This window comes from Trematomus bernacchii, unplaced genomic scaffold (assembly GCF_902827165.1).
Source record: "Trematomus bernacchii unplaced genomic scaffold, fTreBer1.1, whole genome shotgun sequence".
Classification (NCBI taxonomy): domain Eukaryota; kingdom Metazoa; phylum Chordata; class Actinopteri; order Perciformes; family Nototheniidae; genus Trematomus; species Trematomus bernacchii.
In genome coordinates, this window is record NW_022987807.1 from 628,175 (window position 1) to 643,308 (window position 15,134).

General features: G+C 43.1%; 1 protein-coding gene across 1 annotated transcript in view; it reads left to right on the forward strand.

Moving 5' to 3' along the window:
• fbrsl1 (fibrosin-like 1) overlaps positions 1-15,134 on the forward strand; it is a 349,747-nt gene that overhangs the window by 317,943 nt on the left and 16,670 nt on the right. The window contains 3 exon segments of the mRNA XM_034150862.1: positions 10,170-10,347; positions 10,639-10,869; positions 13,146-13,399. Coding sequence (XP_034006753.1) covers positions 10,170-10,347; positions 10,639-10,869; positions 13,146-13,399 — 663 coding nt within the window.

Here is a 15,134-nt window from a genome sequence, read left to right on the forward strand (position 1 = left end):
CATTTTTTTGTTATCAATCACAAAGTTATGTGTTACTCTATTAATATAATTGGAAAGGTAATAATGTCACTTTTTGTTACCGTATATGTAAGCCTTAAAAAAAATAAGTTTGTTTTGATTCTAATGATTTTACAACCACAGAAAATGGTGACTTATGCCCTGAGTCTGCTACACTGAGAAATATCTAAAAACGTTACCTTTGTCAGCGGATGAATGTAATAGTAGAACATTACATTTTCGGGCGCACAACCAAAACCAGTCATTTTCAGACTCAGTCCAAAATCTTAAAAAGAACACATCTGTTGGAGCCTAACTCTGAGAAATGACATCAAATCCAGGCTCCCTGTGTTTATGGAAAAGATCTATATATGGCTATCGCTACCTCTAATGATACAGGTATTGACTCATCAGCTGTTAAGTGCGGGGCGAGCGCTGAAGTGTCCCGGGCTCCTTATCAGATGCGGCTCTGTCTGTTAGTGTCTGTTTTGGCATAGCACTCACCTAATCCGGGTAGCAGGTGGCACCGGAGCCCAGATAGAGTGGACATGTATTTCAGGGAGGATGAGCCATCTGGGTCTTGATACTTTATGGTGCTTAAAACACACTCTCAAGTGTGACACTCCCAGCACTTACCTTTTAGCTGCACACAATAATCTAAGCGCTGGCTGCTGGCGGCTTTCAGGAGAATTGACAGGGTTTGATGTGGTGCGTAGCCTCCGCTTCGACACGGATTCATGAAACAGACAGACACACTCGGCGGTTTGATTTTGATTCCTCTAACTCTTCCAGTGTTGTTTTCGTCATCTGCAGTCTGAAATATGTCGAGCAGAAAGAAAGAGTGTGTTTGTTTTCCGTCTTTTGCCTTTGTGCCAGCCTGCCTTGCTCGACACTTTTCCGAGGCCATGTGTTGTCTTGTTTTTTTTCTCGTATAGTCTGTTTCATCTCGCAAGCGATTTGGCTCGTTTCTGCTTCCAATTTCGCTCCTGCTTCACCGTGCACCCCCCTCCCCCCCCCCCCCCCCGCCCTCCTTTCTCGCAGACGTACTCACATTCACACATTTCCCCACACTGACACTCCGCCTTCACACTCCAAACAAATCAATTCTGCACTCGCCGCAATTGGAACGCCACAGTGAAGTGCGGCAGGCCTACGAACGTGCAGGCTTTTATTAATGTTCCTGGTCCACTACGGGGCCAGTTACAGACTCTCTTCTTCTGTCGGTGTGTTGCTACCTGCCTGTGTGTGTGGCTGTAGAGGAGAGGGGGGTCTGAGGTTAGCAGCAGCCCCACAGGTCAGGATCCGGGCCTTGTCTCCATTAGTTTACCTGACACTCCTTCCTGCCCTCTGCTTCTCCTCTGCCTTATTACCTAACCTCCTTCTCCTTCTTTTACCCCAGTCCATCACTCTTCTCTCTGTCATGCTCTCTCTCTAATCAAGAATGATAAATGGGCTGCAAGGAAGGACTGCAAATGTTTGCGAACCTGATACACCCTCCAATTGTCACTCTTCTCCCACCATGGTGGTTTTGAGGAGAGATTTTGAAGAGGCTTTTGTGTGTGTTTGTCTAACTAAGCTCTGTGTGAGAGCTATTTCAAACATCTCCACCTCGGTCCTCTAAGTGTGTCATCAGCTTTGACATGTTAAGAAAAAAAGAGGTTCTTCTGTTGCAGAGAAACAGCTTGTAGCTCATAAGAAACGCAGCACTTCTGGCGTGTAGCCATTAACAGGGGGGAAAATGGCAGCTAGTCTAGTCTTCAACAGCTGCTGGGTCTCCATCTGTAAGCCTAATTACCCAGCAGCACCAGCAGCAGGATCCTCCTATAGAAGAGGCGTCGATTACATCAGTGTGTCTTTACCGGACAGTGTGCATCCCTGGGGCACCGCAGATATGTGAAACTTAAGCCCAAGCACTTTAATGCACACTGGGGTGCTATCTTTGGACAAATAGTCCTCTTACATCTTACCCTATTGCATTCCCACTCCCTGGGGGGAAGATTTCACACTCACTCCAGAGCTTTTAGAAATACTCTAGAATTTGTTACAGAGTTTTTAAAATAGTGAACTCAAAATAGATTTGTAGAGGTCAAACCATGTTTTCAATAAGCATGCATGTGTTGAGTGATTTTAGTTGGAAAGAAAGAGCTAAAAGAAAATATATTTAGAAAAATATAAACCTGAAACTATATAGTCTTGGATTTCTTTTCTGTAAAGAGCATTTCAAAGAAAATGTGAATGTATTGATACCAAAAAGATTACACTTATTTAACATTTGTCATGGATATGCATGAATAGTACCTTTTTTAACCATAAATGATAACTTGATACAAAAAAAGACGACACTTATCATAATTTTAGCGTAGAGATGTCCCGCCCCTTAGCCTATCACGTACAATATGTTGGAGCGCTAGCCAAAAACCTATATAACACACTACAGGGCAAGGAAAAAGCAGAATAGGGCCCCTTTCAATGTAATATATATTGAATAGTATTTGTGAACTTCAATCATATGTTATCTCAATGGTCCAAATCCAAAATGTGAACATAACACAAGGGTTAAATATAGTATGTGTAGGCAGTTGTTGCAAATATCTTGGCAACATAGACTGTTTTTGATTTATGTATTCTCCATGATGCAATTAAATGCCATGCTATGAATGACTGAGAACCTGAGTCCTGATCAGCAGGTGTGCTAACAGGATGCTTCTACTGTACCTGTACACATGACATGAAGAAGAAGTGTGTTTGATTGATGACCTGGTTCCCTGCCAGCTGTTGATAAAGAGATATTTGTTTTTATCCGTTGCCACATATCGAATACTACCTCAGCATTCCTGTCTGTCAGTATCTTTCATTTGTTGTTATGAAAATGGCTGCTGTATTTGCATGCAGCAGGTGAGTCTCAGTCCAAACCACAGCTTGTCATTCTCATATAACAAACCCTTGTATCTGCCAAACACTTAAGGAAACACGATATGTCGGTAAATATGTTGGCTCTTCCCCTTTCACGGCACTAAAATGCTGCATATGTCAAAACAGTGAATGAGGTATGGCGACCGGTTAGGAGCTGTCAACCTGCGATTGTTGCTCTGCTCTCTGAGTGGGGAGTGAAAATGGAGCTGGAGGAGGAGGAAAGAAAAACATGCAGGCTCTTTCAGCCCACTGTCATGCCACTTAAGATTTGCTGAAGGATTTTCACCCATCCATTTCCCTTCCATTGAGAGGTAATCAGCACGGCACTGAAAGATAATATTATATCCACTTAGAGGCATGTGGGCTGTAGCATGTTCATACATGAGCATTGCCTTTGTTTACATTGCTGAGCACTCCATTTCTGCTCGGACTTGACGCTTCCTGGCCAAAAGCTGCCTGCCTTTGTGTCTCATTCTCTCTCTCTCCCACCTCCTTTCCTTCCCCATTCTTCCGTGGATTGCGAGCCCGTTGGTGGGCTAATAGGGGATGCTTTCCTGTGGGGCACCAAAGTGATACTGCTCGGGCGTTATGCGAGCTTAAGTAAAGCTGACACGCTGCTCCAGAGCTGCAGCCCACACTGAGCTCCTCTGCAGCCCATGGAGAGAGTCTGAAAAGGTCTTAAAGGTGTGTGAGACACAGGGAGGCTGCCACACTGTGCTGTGATGTGGGAAGCGGGAGTTAAGTCCTTTATTAGAAGTGGCAGCCGTTGTCTCCAGTCACCTCGATAATTGCGGCACCGTGTCCGCCGCTGTAATCAATTGAGACAGCTGCCGCCGCCGCGTTCAGGTCCATCAGGCAGGCGTGTCATGCTAATTAATGAAATGATAAGGCTAGTGCTCGCAGCATTGCACAAAATAACTCCTGAAGGCTCGACACAAAAACTCACCCTTATAGTTCAGATCTAATGCACATGCTTCTTGGCAGCACATTAAGCCATTAATGATGGTTGTTTTTGGTGCACCAATGGACAAGATATGACAATAAAACATGTTAAACTGTTGCTTTGGTCCGGCCTGACGTCAACAAATTGTTTTTGCTGCACCTGGAAGATTCTGAACATCCTCCTGGTTGGTACAACATCTAATGCACATGTGTCCATTCTAGGAGAGGGATTCCTAATCTGTTGCTCTTCCCAAGGGTTTTTCTATTTTCCCCGTTGAATGTGGCATTTATTTGGAAGTGTATCCTAGTCAGAGGACAATAACACATCCCCCTGAAGACAAATGTGTAATTTGTGATATTGGGCAATATATATAAAGTTTGATTGATTTAATTGAAGTCTCTCCAGATCTCCCTTCTCTATCCTCAGGGTATGAAACGGTCACCGGGGTCGGGGGGGGGTGGGTCAGTGACAGTGAAAGGGGTCAAATTCCTGTCCGGCAGGGTGGGCTTTGTCACAGGAGCCATTAGACTTGAGCTTTTCTGTTGCAAGCTTCGAGACGTCCGCCCTTTTATTTAGAGAGCCCAGTGGCAGTGACCTCGACTGACCCGGCGGTGTCATAAGAAGAAGCTGGAACTGATGAACGTCGCTGAGCACATGACCTCTGATTGAAGGGGGGGCGGGGGCTTCTCAGCAGCATATTGAGCCAGGGGTTAATGATGGTTGCTTTTGGTGCACTGCTGAACCGTATATGACATTAAAACATTTTAAACTGTTGCTTTGGTCTGGTCGGACGTCACATTTTATTTTTATTTTTGCTCCACCTGGAAGATTCTGAACATCCTCCTGGATCCACCTTTTTCAATACACTTTTGCATTATCATTTTTGTCATTTTCTGATCTTTTAGTTATCCATATACACAACATCCGATGCACATTTGTCCCTTGTAGGAGAGGGATTCCTAAGCTGCTGCTCTTCCCAAGATTTCTTCATTTTTTTCTGATTAAATGTGGCATTTATTGGAAGTGTATCCTAGTCAGAGGACAGAGGGGGGGGGCATTATAATCACATCCCCCAGAAGACAAATGTGTAATTTGTGATATTGGGCATTATACTTAAAGTCTGGTTGATTGGATTGAACTCTCTCCTGCTTTTCCTCCAATTAAAAGTGTGCGCTACGTCATTACCTCCCTTTCCCAAACACCGGCATATGTACCGTGAGAGGTGAATGGCATATAGGTCCCGCGCCATATGGCTGGTGTTTGAATTGGGATCCGAAATGCTCAGGAAAAAAACGGATTCGTCCCGTACCTCGAGCTGCCAGCTATCTGAAATGAACATTAGGGTTCCCAATTTATTCCTGGGCTTTGACTGTAAACATGTTACAGCTTAACACCCATTCCCATTCTGCTGCCATCCACTCCTTTTGTCAGCTGCAGCAAAGAGACAGTGAAATAATTGAGACGTGCCAGCTGTCCCTTCTCCTTAGCTTTCTGAGCTTATTCCTCGTCCACCAGCCCATTAACATTTCCGAGTGATTTGCAAAAAAAACGTCGCCTTGGCTCTCCTCGTTACCAGCTTGGAGATGCTTGAGGCAGATTAAACAGTGTGAGGGAAAGCAAGCCATTTCAAATTTCTCCTATGATTTTATTATTAGCACAATGATTCGACACTGCGCAGCCCCTTCTGTTCCTCTCGTACGAAATCATTTTTGTTGAAATCACCCCACCTTTTTTTCTTTTTACGACAGAATACCTCACAGCAATGAAGTGTTGATTGGCAAGACTGCGGTTTCCTGCCTTCTGCCAGTATCTGTTAAAGCCATCTTCCACAGTCACTCACTCGTGAGCTGAGCCCGGCTCTGTGCAGATTGCTTGTCTAGAGAGGTACAAAAAAAAAAAATCATTGTGAGCTCAACCGTCTACAGCCGCAGAATATTCTGTCAACCACAGCCAGCGGGAGACGGATCAAAGCGGCGTTCATTCTACCTTCTGCATCCTCCAACGTCTCTCAACAGATACGCCGCTCTATTTACATATCTGTCTGTTCATGTCCTTATTTTATCAGGGCCCTGACTGTTTATGCTTTGGCAGAGCTATGAAGGGAGTGAACCGCAGTGTTTGCCTAGTAAATGAGAACACCCAGTGGCTTTAAGCTTCTCTTAGCACCAACCCCCCCCTCGTCACAGGGAGAATTTGCATACCCTCGTATCTAATCTGAAAAGGGCTTTTTGCATACAGGTTCTATTTCCCTAGCTGTTGTATATACTGGCATCAGGGCAGCAGCCAGCAGGTCATTTGTGTGACACACTTATTTGCATTCATGGCATTAGTTTGCTAGGGTTTTAGTTAGAATGAGAAAATAAATTGTAAGACAAGGTGAAAAATATAACGATTATGAAACGAAGATATTTGCAGTAATATGCTGTAAACTCTTGTATTTATTATTATTTTTGTAGTGTATTATATTTTAACGCTTCATAGGGAAAACATTTGAAAGGCTGCAGTTTTGTCACACAAAGCATTTTAGGGTCTCCTTCAGGGCTTCTGCATTGTCTTCCTGACATGACACGTGTCAACAGACCATGCCTCAGACGGATGTCACAGCATGGAGCCATGTTGTCCTTCATTCAAGTCTATTGGACGATGACACCCAGCCAGGACTACTACAAGCAGCTCAAGGCCAAAGCAATTGAAGACCGTTCCATCTGGCTGCTGGAGGCCAGACTGGTGCCATCTCTCCAGATGTTCCATAGGGACAAACAGGGTCACAAGTGAAGGATATTGAAACAGCTGTATAGCGACACCTTTTTTCACCCCCCAGATTCCCTGCCGTACACATCAGTCATCGCCAGGGAGTCCGTCTGCTACCCAAGTCCCTGTGTCCCTCATCACCCCCCCCCCCCCCCCCAACCCTGTATCACTGCAAACCCAGGCATGTGTGCACGGGGTAAAACCCAATTCCCCTGAGTAAGCATGGCCACAGGAACAGCTATAAAAAGATCAATACTGGGATGAGATGTCATCTGGTGAGCAGACCTGCCAACACCCCCGAGGGGACGTCCCTGTCCCCCCGGTGCACTAACCCAGCTAACAGGAGGTGTGTGTGTGTGTGTGTGTGTGTGTGTGTGTGTGTGTGTGTGTGTGTGTGTGTGTGTGTTGTGTGTGTGTGTGTGTGTGTGTGTGTGTGTGTGTGTGTGTGTGGTGTGTGTGTGTGTGTGTGTGTGTGTGTGTGTGTGTGTGTGTGTGTGTGTGTGTGTGTGTGTGTGTGTGTGTGTGTGTGTGTGTGTGTGTGTGTGTGTGTGTGTGTGTGTGTGTGTGTGTGTGTGTGTGTGTGTGTCTGACTGACTGACTCCCTCACACCATCTGCTCAGGTTTTTGCGGGGCTTCAGGACAACACGTTTTTTTGGTTCAGACACTCGTACAGCGTTTGTTTCACTCGACTGCCTGTGGCTCGCCCCCCTGTTTTTTCCTCAATTTGTGAGGGAAGTGTGTTCTATATCCCGAGGAAAACTAAAGCTGGGTTTGGCAGTTTGTTGAAACGCTTCTGAATCCGGTTGACAGTTTTTTGCGGCGAGGGGACAGTGTTTGTTGATGAAATAGAGATTGTGCCTCCAGGTGACATGTGTCAGAGAGGAATTCCTGTCATCTTTTTAACACTGCATGCAGGTTTGCATTCAAAATGGCTGCCGCTGAAAGAAAATAGGCAAAAAGCAGGCTATTAGGAAAGATGAACAGTGTTTTCTACCACCAAGTGTGGACAGTTTGCTGCCTTAAGAAGCTCACGCTGCTATCATACCATAACTCTGCATTATAACTGAAATACATCCTAGGAGATTGCCATCAGTTCAGATCAAATAAAGTATTAAAATGACATGCTTTCTCCTAAACATTTAGACAGATTGTCGTGGCTTTGTGCTGCCGTTCTCTACAAATATGACGTGGAAGCTATTATGTTTAACTTTCTCTTTGTGTCCATCCTGTGTGTGTGTGTGTGTGTGTGTGTGGCTTGCAGAATGATTTTAATGAGGGATGTGTTGGTCTGCGCTGATATCTCCCTGCCTCCATTAGAGCCCATTAGAATCATCATTAAGATAACCCGGCGCTCACTGTGGCCCCGGCTTTCTCCTGCATTAGTATTAGAATCCTCTCTCTCTCTCTCTCTCCCTCTCCTAGTGGTCGTTGAGAGACTTCCCCTTTCTGTATCACTCGCCTCACATTGTGTCTGAGAAAAGAACAGGTTGCCACGGCAACATCACCCAACGGCGACATTTCGACTGTGGATATTTGCTTCATCGCCTGTTTGTCTGCCCGTGCCTTCAAGTCTTCCAGTCTTCCTCTCTCTCTCTCTCTCTCTCTCTCTCTCTCTCTCTCTCTCTCTCTCTCTCTCTCTCTTTCTCTCTCTCTCTCTCGCTCTCTCTCTCTCTCTCTCTCTGACAGTTTAATCCAAATCCCAGACCCCTATAAATCTGGAGGTCTATATATATATATATATATATATATACGCCCGGACCCCAGGAATTCATTTGAAAATCGTGACACCTTAGCCAGCCCCGGTTCTCCCATAAAACGCAAGGAGTAAAGGGAGTAAGGGGGGGTTTGCTCAACAAATAAAAATAAAAAAAAGCTCTGCCCTGCCTTTTTATTGGTCTTTTTATGGGTGTTAGGATCCTTGAAAGATTAAGCAGGCCGTTAATAAGGACTGGATATTCCATTAGCGGGCTGCATGTCGACTTCTCACTGGCTTGACAGCGGCTCCCGGCTCTTCTGGTTTTGTGTTGCCGTGGAGAGGGCCCGTGGAGATGTTTTAATTGAGGCACTAGTAAGCCTTGTGACTGAAGTACTGCTGCATCTTAGCTGTATATTAGCGCGGCTTAGAGAGCCTCATCTAACACCACTACGTCTCCATCGTTCTCTGATTTTCTGCTTGAATCAAACTCCATTCCGCTTTGATGAACTCAGAAGCTCTAGTAGTGTCTTAGCCGTCAATATCTTTGTGGACTAGTTTGCCTTTGTTTTAACTCTAGGAGAAGTAGATGTTCTTTCCTTTTCATTAAGATTCATAAGGGCTTTGAGATCCTTTGTGTGTGAAAGGTGTCGAGATGCTGCATTTTCTGCCACTTTCGGTTTACCCGCTACAATGGCATATAATTACAGTCATTAAATCGCAACAGCCTAAGTATGAAAAGTCGTTGTTCGCTGGAATGCTGATTATAAAAGCTTCTTGTCTTTCTGAAAGGGCCCCTGATGAATGCTGAAGACAAAGTGGTGGGGTTCAGAGTGCTTTGCTGTGGTTTCCCAAATCCCCTGAAAGATCATGGAGGGAGGGGTAGAGAGGCCAAGATAACGGGCCACGATCTCTCCTCACAGCACAATTGAAACATAATTATTTCATGCCAGATTGTGTGCTCAGCAAAGCCCTGAATAGGGGCCGACATTTAACTTTAATTAGCTGTGATTTATTCATACTGACTGGATCGCGGGAAGAAATTGGATCATCTGATTATAGTCAAGCATGAAAATGACCTGATTAAACACTTAATGGAACCTAGGGAGAAGGAAACAAGAGGAACCTTGGGTAGAAGTCGTTGGGACGCTGTTATATTTGAGAGCCATGATGCTCCTGTCATGTGTATCAATACTGAAATACTTCATGGTACAAGTCTTTGTCAACCGCTTCAAAGTGAAAACTGCGCCGCAAAATAAAAGATTGAACTTTTGAGAAATTCTTTAAAAACAACATTGTCTATAAACGCAAACAAACTGAACATTTAATCATTTTTACCGTCAAATCAGAGATACAGGGTCATACAATTTAGTAGACTGACTCGCTCTTTTCTGCACCGGTCAATCCTAGAATTACATTTGGGTAAAAGGCTCTGAACACATTGTTCTCAGTGATTTTGTTGTTATTTTAAAAGTCTGTTTCATTGTGTCTTGCCTTAAATACTAAGTTGCAAATAGAGCTGCTGTGATGCAAGAACATTTCAGAATTTATCTGATAATAAAGTATCATATCGTATCGTATTGTATCGTGGATAATCGTATAGAATCAAAACATATCGTATTGTATCGTTGTTTGGGAACCAAGATAAGTTAAGATGGAATAAGCTTTTAGCTGATGTGCATAATTATCTATATAGAGGTATCACTATTATCAAATGACGTCATTTTTACACACAAGCAAAGCTATGCTATGCTTTTGAATCAAAACAGGAAATGGTTCAGCATCTAAGATGGCCGATCTATAATGTACCCCATCAGATGAACACAGGTTTGTAAATATTCTTCTCACACGTTGCTCTTCTTCTCTCCTCAGGTGTGCCGACGAATGAGTGTCCGGAGTCGAAGCCTTGCAGCGCAGCCAAAGTCTCGGGGCTCCAGCGCAGCCAGGAGCAGAGCATCAGAGCGGGTCCCTTCACCCCCCCGGTGCCCAGTCCCACCCCCGCCTCGGCGCCCACGGGCTCCCCGGCCGCGGCCGCCCCAGAGCCCCCTAGGTACAGGTGGGGTCCAAAACTAGCAAGCTACATGAATGTCTGGGAGCAAATTAATTGTATATGCTACACAAATATGGCCAGGATCCGTTGAATTTTCTGAATATTGGGTTGCAGATTAAAATGTTCAAAAGGGGGGTTTGTTTAGCATGAAACACTTGAACCTTGTTATTCATGTTTTATTGTCTTTGCTTTTAAATGAGTGTTTTTACATGCCATTTTATAATGTTTCTTAATGCTCTTAATGTCTTTCATTTTTGTAATGCACCTTGAATTGCCTTGTCTTCAAATTAGGTCGTTCCTGCCCAGCCCGCCTCCTCTCAGCGCCAAGAGGGAGCTCCAAGCTCCGCCCCCTCTCCCCACCCCCCCCCTGCTGAGGGCACCACCCCACCCTCAGCTCCACCCTCAGTCTCACCCACACTTTCACCAGGACCCCCGGGTTCTGCCGCCCCCGCAGCACCATGCACGGCCGATAATCAGCCAGGTGCACCACCCGCTGCAGTACAGCAGCCTGCACGACCTCAGGTACGCTCTCACATTTCATTTAAAGGGCACCTATTATGCAAAATCCACTTCTTCATGTCTTTTCTACATCAACATGTGTCCCCTCTTCTTCATGTCTCTTCTACATCAACATGTGTCCCCTCTTCTTCATGTCTCTTCTACATCAACATGTGTCCCCTCTTCTTCATGTCTCTTCTACATCAACATGTGTCCCCTCTTCTTTCATGTCTCTTCTACATCAACATGTGTCCCCTCTTCTTCATGTCTCTTCTACATCAACATGTGTCCCCTCTTCTTCATGTCTCTTCTACATCAAACATGTGTCCCCTCTTCTTATGTCTCTTCTACATCAACATGTGTCCCCTCTCTCATGTCTTCTTCATGTCTCTTCCGATCTCTTCTACATCAACATGTGTCCCCTCTTCTTCATGTCTCTTCTACATCAACATGTGTCCCCTCTTCTTCATGTCTCTTCTACATCAACATGTGTCCCCTCTTCTTCATGTCTCTTCTACATCAACATGTGTCCCCTCTTCTTCATGTCTCTTCTACATCAACATGTGTCCCCTCTTCTTCATGTCTCTTCTACATCAACATGTGTCCCCTCTTCTTCATGTCTCTTCTACATCAACATGTGTCCCAAATCCCCTCTTCTTCATGTCTCTTCTACATCAACATGTGTCCCCTCTTCTTCATGTCTCTTCTACATCAACATGTGTCCCCTCTTCTTCATGTCTCTTCTACATCAACATGTGTCCCCTCTTCTTCATGTCTCTTCTACATCAACATGTGTCCCCTCTGTGTAAAGAGACTCTGAAAGTTTCAGGAACAAAGATTCTCTCTCTTTTTTGTCCTGATCCATTTATATACAAACCTGTCTGAAAATGAGCTGATCAGATTTTGGCCACTTTATGATGTCATGTTTTTTTGTCTTGTGTAACCATTAGCCAATCACCAACCAAGGTAACCCCCCCCCCCCCACCTTATCACCTGAATCTCCTCCTAGAGCACCATTGAGTTCTTTTTAACCAAATATCTCTCAGAGGGGCGTGGGGAGGGGCTCCTTATTTTCATCTAAAGTAACAGACAGAGATACAGCACTTTGGAAACAGGGCTAACTAATTCTGTATTTATATATAATGTATTCTAAAGATACTCTAGATATTTAGATTTCTATTGATGTATATGGTTACTAAATATTGTATTTCTTTTGTATTTATTATAATTTGTACTCGTGCAATGCTTTGTAAACATGGTGCTGCAACTACATTTCCCAATGTAGGATGAATAAAGTCGATCTAATCCAATCACTAGTAACTCAGTAAGGGAGCAGATATTCGGTATCAAGCGACATGTGTTCACTTTTACTTCTGTACCTCATCACAGTGTTACATCACCACTCTCCTATTATTTTCTTCCTGCCAGTCTAGTGGATAAAATGAACTGCAGCAATTTCCAAATGACTATAATTTAGTCTGTTGCGACAAGATACTGTACGATCCTACACAATATCGACTGCTGTTTTCATGCGGATATTGATTTTCCTGACACTTGTAAACTCGTAATAACCAGCCGTCAGATTTACTGTTTTTCATTGAGCAACGCTCCTGAACACACGGCACAGTCACACTCCCCTGCTTTTATTTCAGTGTCAGGAGGTTTATTGGAAAATAATTCTTATGATGTCAGAGCAGAGAGTCAGACGGATTCTCAGCTGAAGTGAACGATATTTCCAACAAATGTACAAAAACATATTGCAAATAAACACGCTGCACAAGTTCTGTACTTCTGTGTGAATAAAACAAAAACAATATCTTCATTATGTTAACTGAGAAATGTATTTTCCCCCTTGTATTTTATCTGTTTTATTGTGTTGCGCTGTTGGAAGAGCCTGTGACCTAAGATTTTCATCGACACATCTAAACTTTAGTCAAAGTCAACTTTATTGTCAATATTTCAGTTTGTGTGTACAGACAGAGAGATCAAAATACCGTTTCCCACAATCCCGAATACACAAAAATACAAATACATATAAAAATATGTATATCCTATATATACACAATCAACAGACACATTTATACATATGCACACATTAAGACATGAATAAAAGCACAACAATCAGTATATACAAAATAACAGTCACTTCAATATCTCTGGGAATATCTTGTGTACAAATGACGATAAAAGCCTTGAATCTCTGCAGCCATAGCAACAACGGAAAAAAGCACCCTAAAACCAAAACAATATGTTCATTATTTTAACAGAGAAATGTATCCTTCCCCCTTGTGTCTCTGCAGCCACAGCAGCAGTCCGTTGGGTCTCCCCCAGCAGCACCTGCCCCCCCAACCTCACCACCACGTCAGCGGGCTCCCCTCCTCCGCCTCCGCCCTGCCTCTTTCTATAGCGAACCTCTCTACCTCGCACTATTCCTCCCTACGGAGCCCAGCCCATCGCCATCCGGCCATGTTTGCAACCCCAGCCTCACTTCCGCCACCAACCCTACCGACCAACAGCTTAGTGCCCGGCCACCCCGCCGGCACCCCCTACCCAGGTAAAGCCCCGCATCTCACAGGGTATACAGTAGCTCCAGTTCAGACACAAACTCATAGTCGAACACAAATTAAACAAATCCCACCGCTTTGATGAACTCAGGAGCTATAGTAGTGTTTTAGCTGGTCAATATCTTGTTGACTATTTTGCCTTTCTTTGAACTCTGGGAGAAGTAGTTTCTTTTTCATTAAGATTCATAAGCACAACTCGTAGGATATATAGCAGCTTGATAACCAACATTGGCTTTTTTTTGCCAGCAGTAGTATTGTATTATTTTAAGTGTTATCATAACACATTTAGCTGCATCTTCAAAATGCTGATGTAAAATAGGTGTTTGTAACAAAGTGAAATGCCCCCTTGATATTCCAGGGTGTGCTTTATATTATATAAAGTACCAATGGGTGGAGATCTAGTAGGGCTGTGCGATTATGGCAAAAATCATAATCACGATTATTTTTGGTCAATAATTGATATCACGATTATTAAATATGATTATTCATTGACTTTGAAAACATCAATTTATTGAACTTTAAAAAAAATACAAATAATAATTTCAACAGTATCTTATAACTGTTGATTACCCTGAATGTATAATTCAACTGAAAAAACAATAAATAAAATAAATGATACATTTATATTTACATTTAAATAAATAATATCAAAATAATAAATACCAATAAACAAGATCAACAAATATTTTGGAGCGCACTTCAACAAGCTACTAAACATATATAAATATGATAAATACAAATAAATGAGATCAAATATGTTGCAGTGCACTGTCACAACCAAGCAAAGCAAAATAATGGTTTTTTTCGATTATGTTGTTTTCGTAATTGTGGCAGGCCAAAATCGTAATTGCGATTAAAATACGATTAATTGCACAGCCCTAAGATCTAGTATTCATCCTGTAATAATTAGCTAATGACACACTATGGTTTATATGGTGTTCAAACTAGTCTAGTAAGTGTTCTTATATGATTTGCTGATATGGTAAGTGCCCATTTATTACATCTCTTTACCTATTTATCCTTTAATACTCTACATTTTTCCAATTCGCATGTATGTTTATTTCCTCTCTGCTTTTATACATGGAACTGAAAAGGCTTGTTACATTGATGTAGTTCATTGTAAAAAGACTACATATTTTATCCACTGCCTTTGTCTTGTGATGAAAAGATAGCTTTCATTAAGCTTTCCAGATCACAGTTTTATCAAATCCTTTTCAAGGGGCCTATGCAGAGTGAATAATAAAATGAAATACACATAACATGAAATACTAAAGCTCCTTGCAAGAAAGTAAGCCAGTTGAAGAACTTGTTCCTAAAAAGTGACTCTGGAAATGTCATGAAAGCAGTCTAGCAACTTCAGATCCCCCAAATAACCTCATGACTCATTTGAAAGATGGCACCACACTTATGCAGGACAAAATGGAAATAAATCAGATGTAATTTAAAAAGCAATCCTCAGCTGCCTCTCCCACAAGTAACATGCTTTAACATCTGCCTTATTTTCTCTGGAGGAGAGCATACTTCAATTTCTAAGATGGACTGTCTTTATAGAAGCTTAGTAATTTTAGAGAGGTGATGAGGTCACTGTACGTCGGCTTGGATGCTATACTGGAAAAATGTCAGCTAGCAACTGGACAATCATCACAGCTGGAGACATCTGAAAGCAGCACTTTACCAGTCAGCAGTTGAAAAACGGTGCACTTAGTCTGCAATCTGATGCCACCC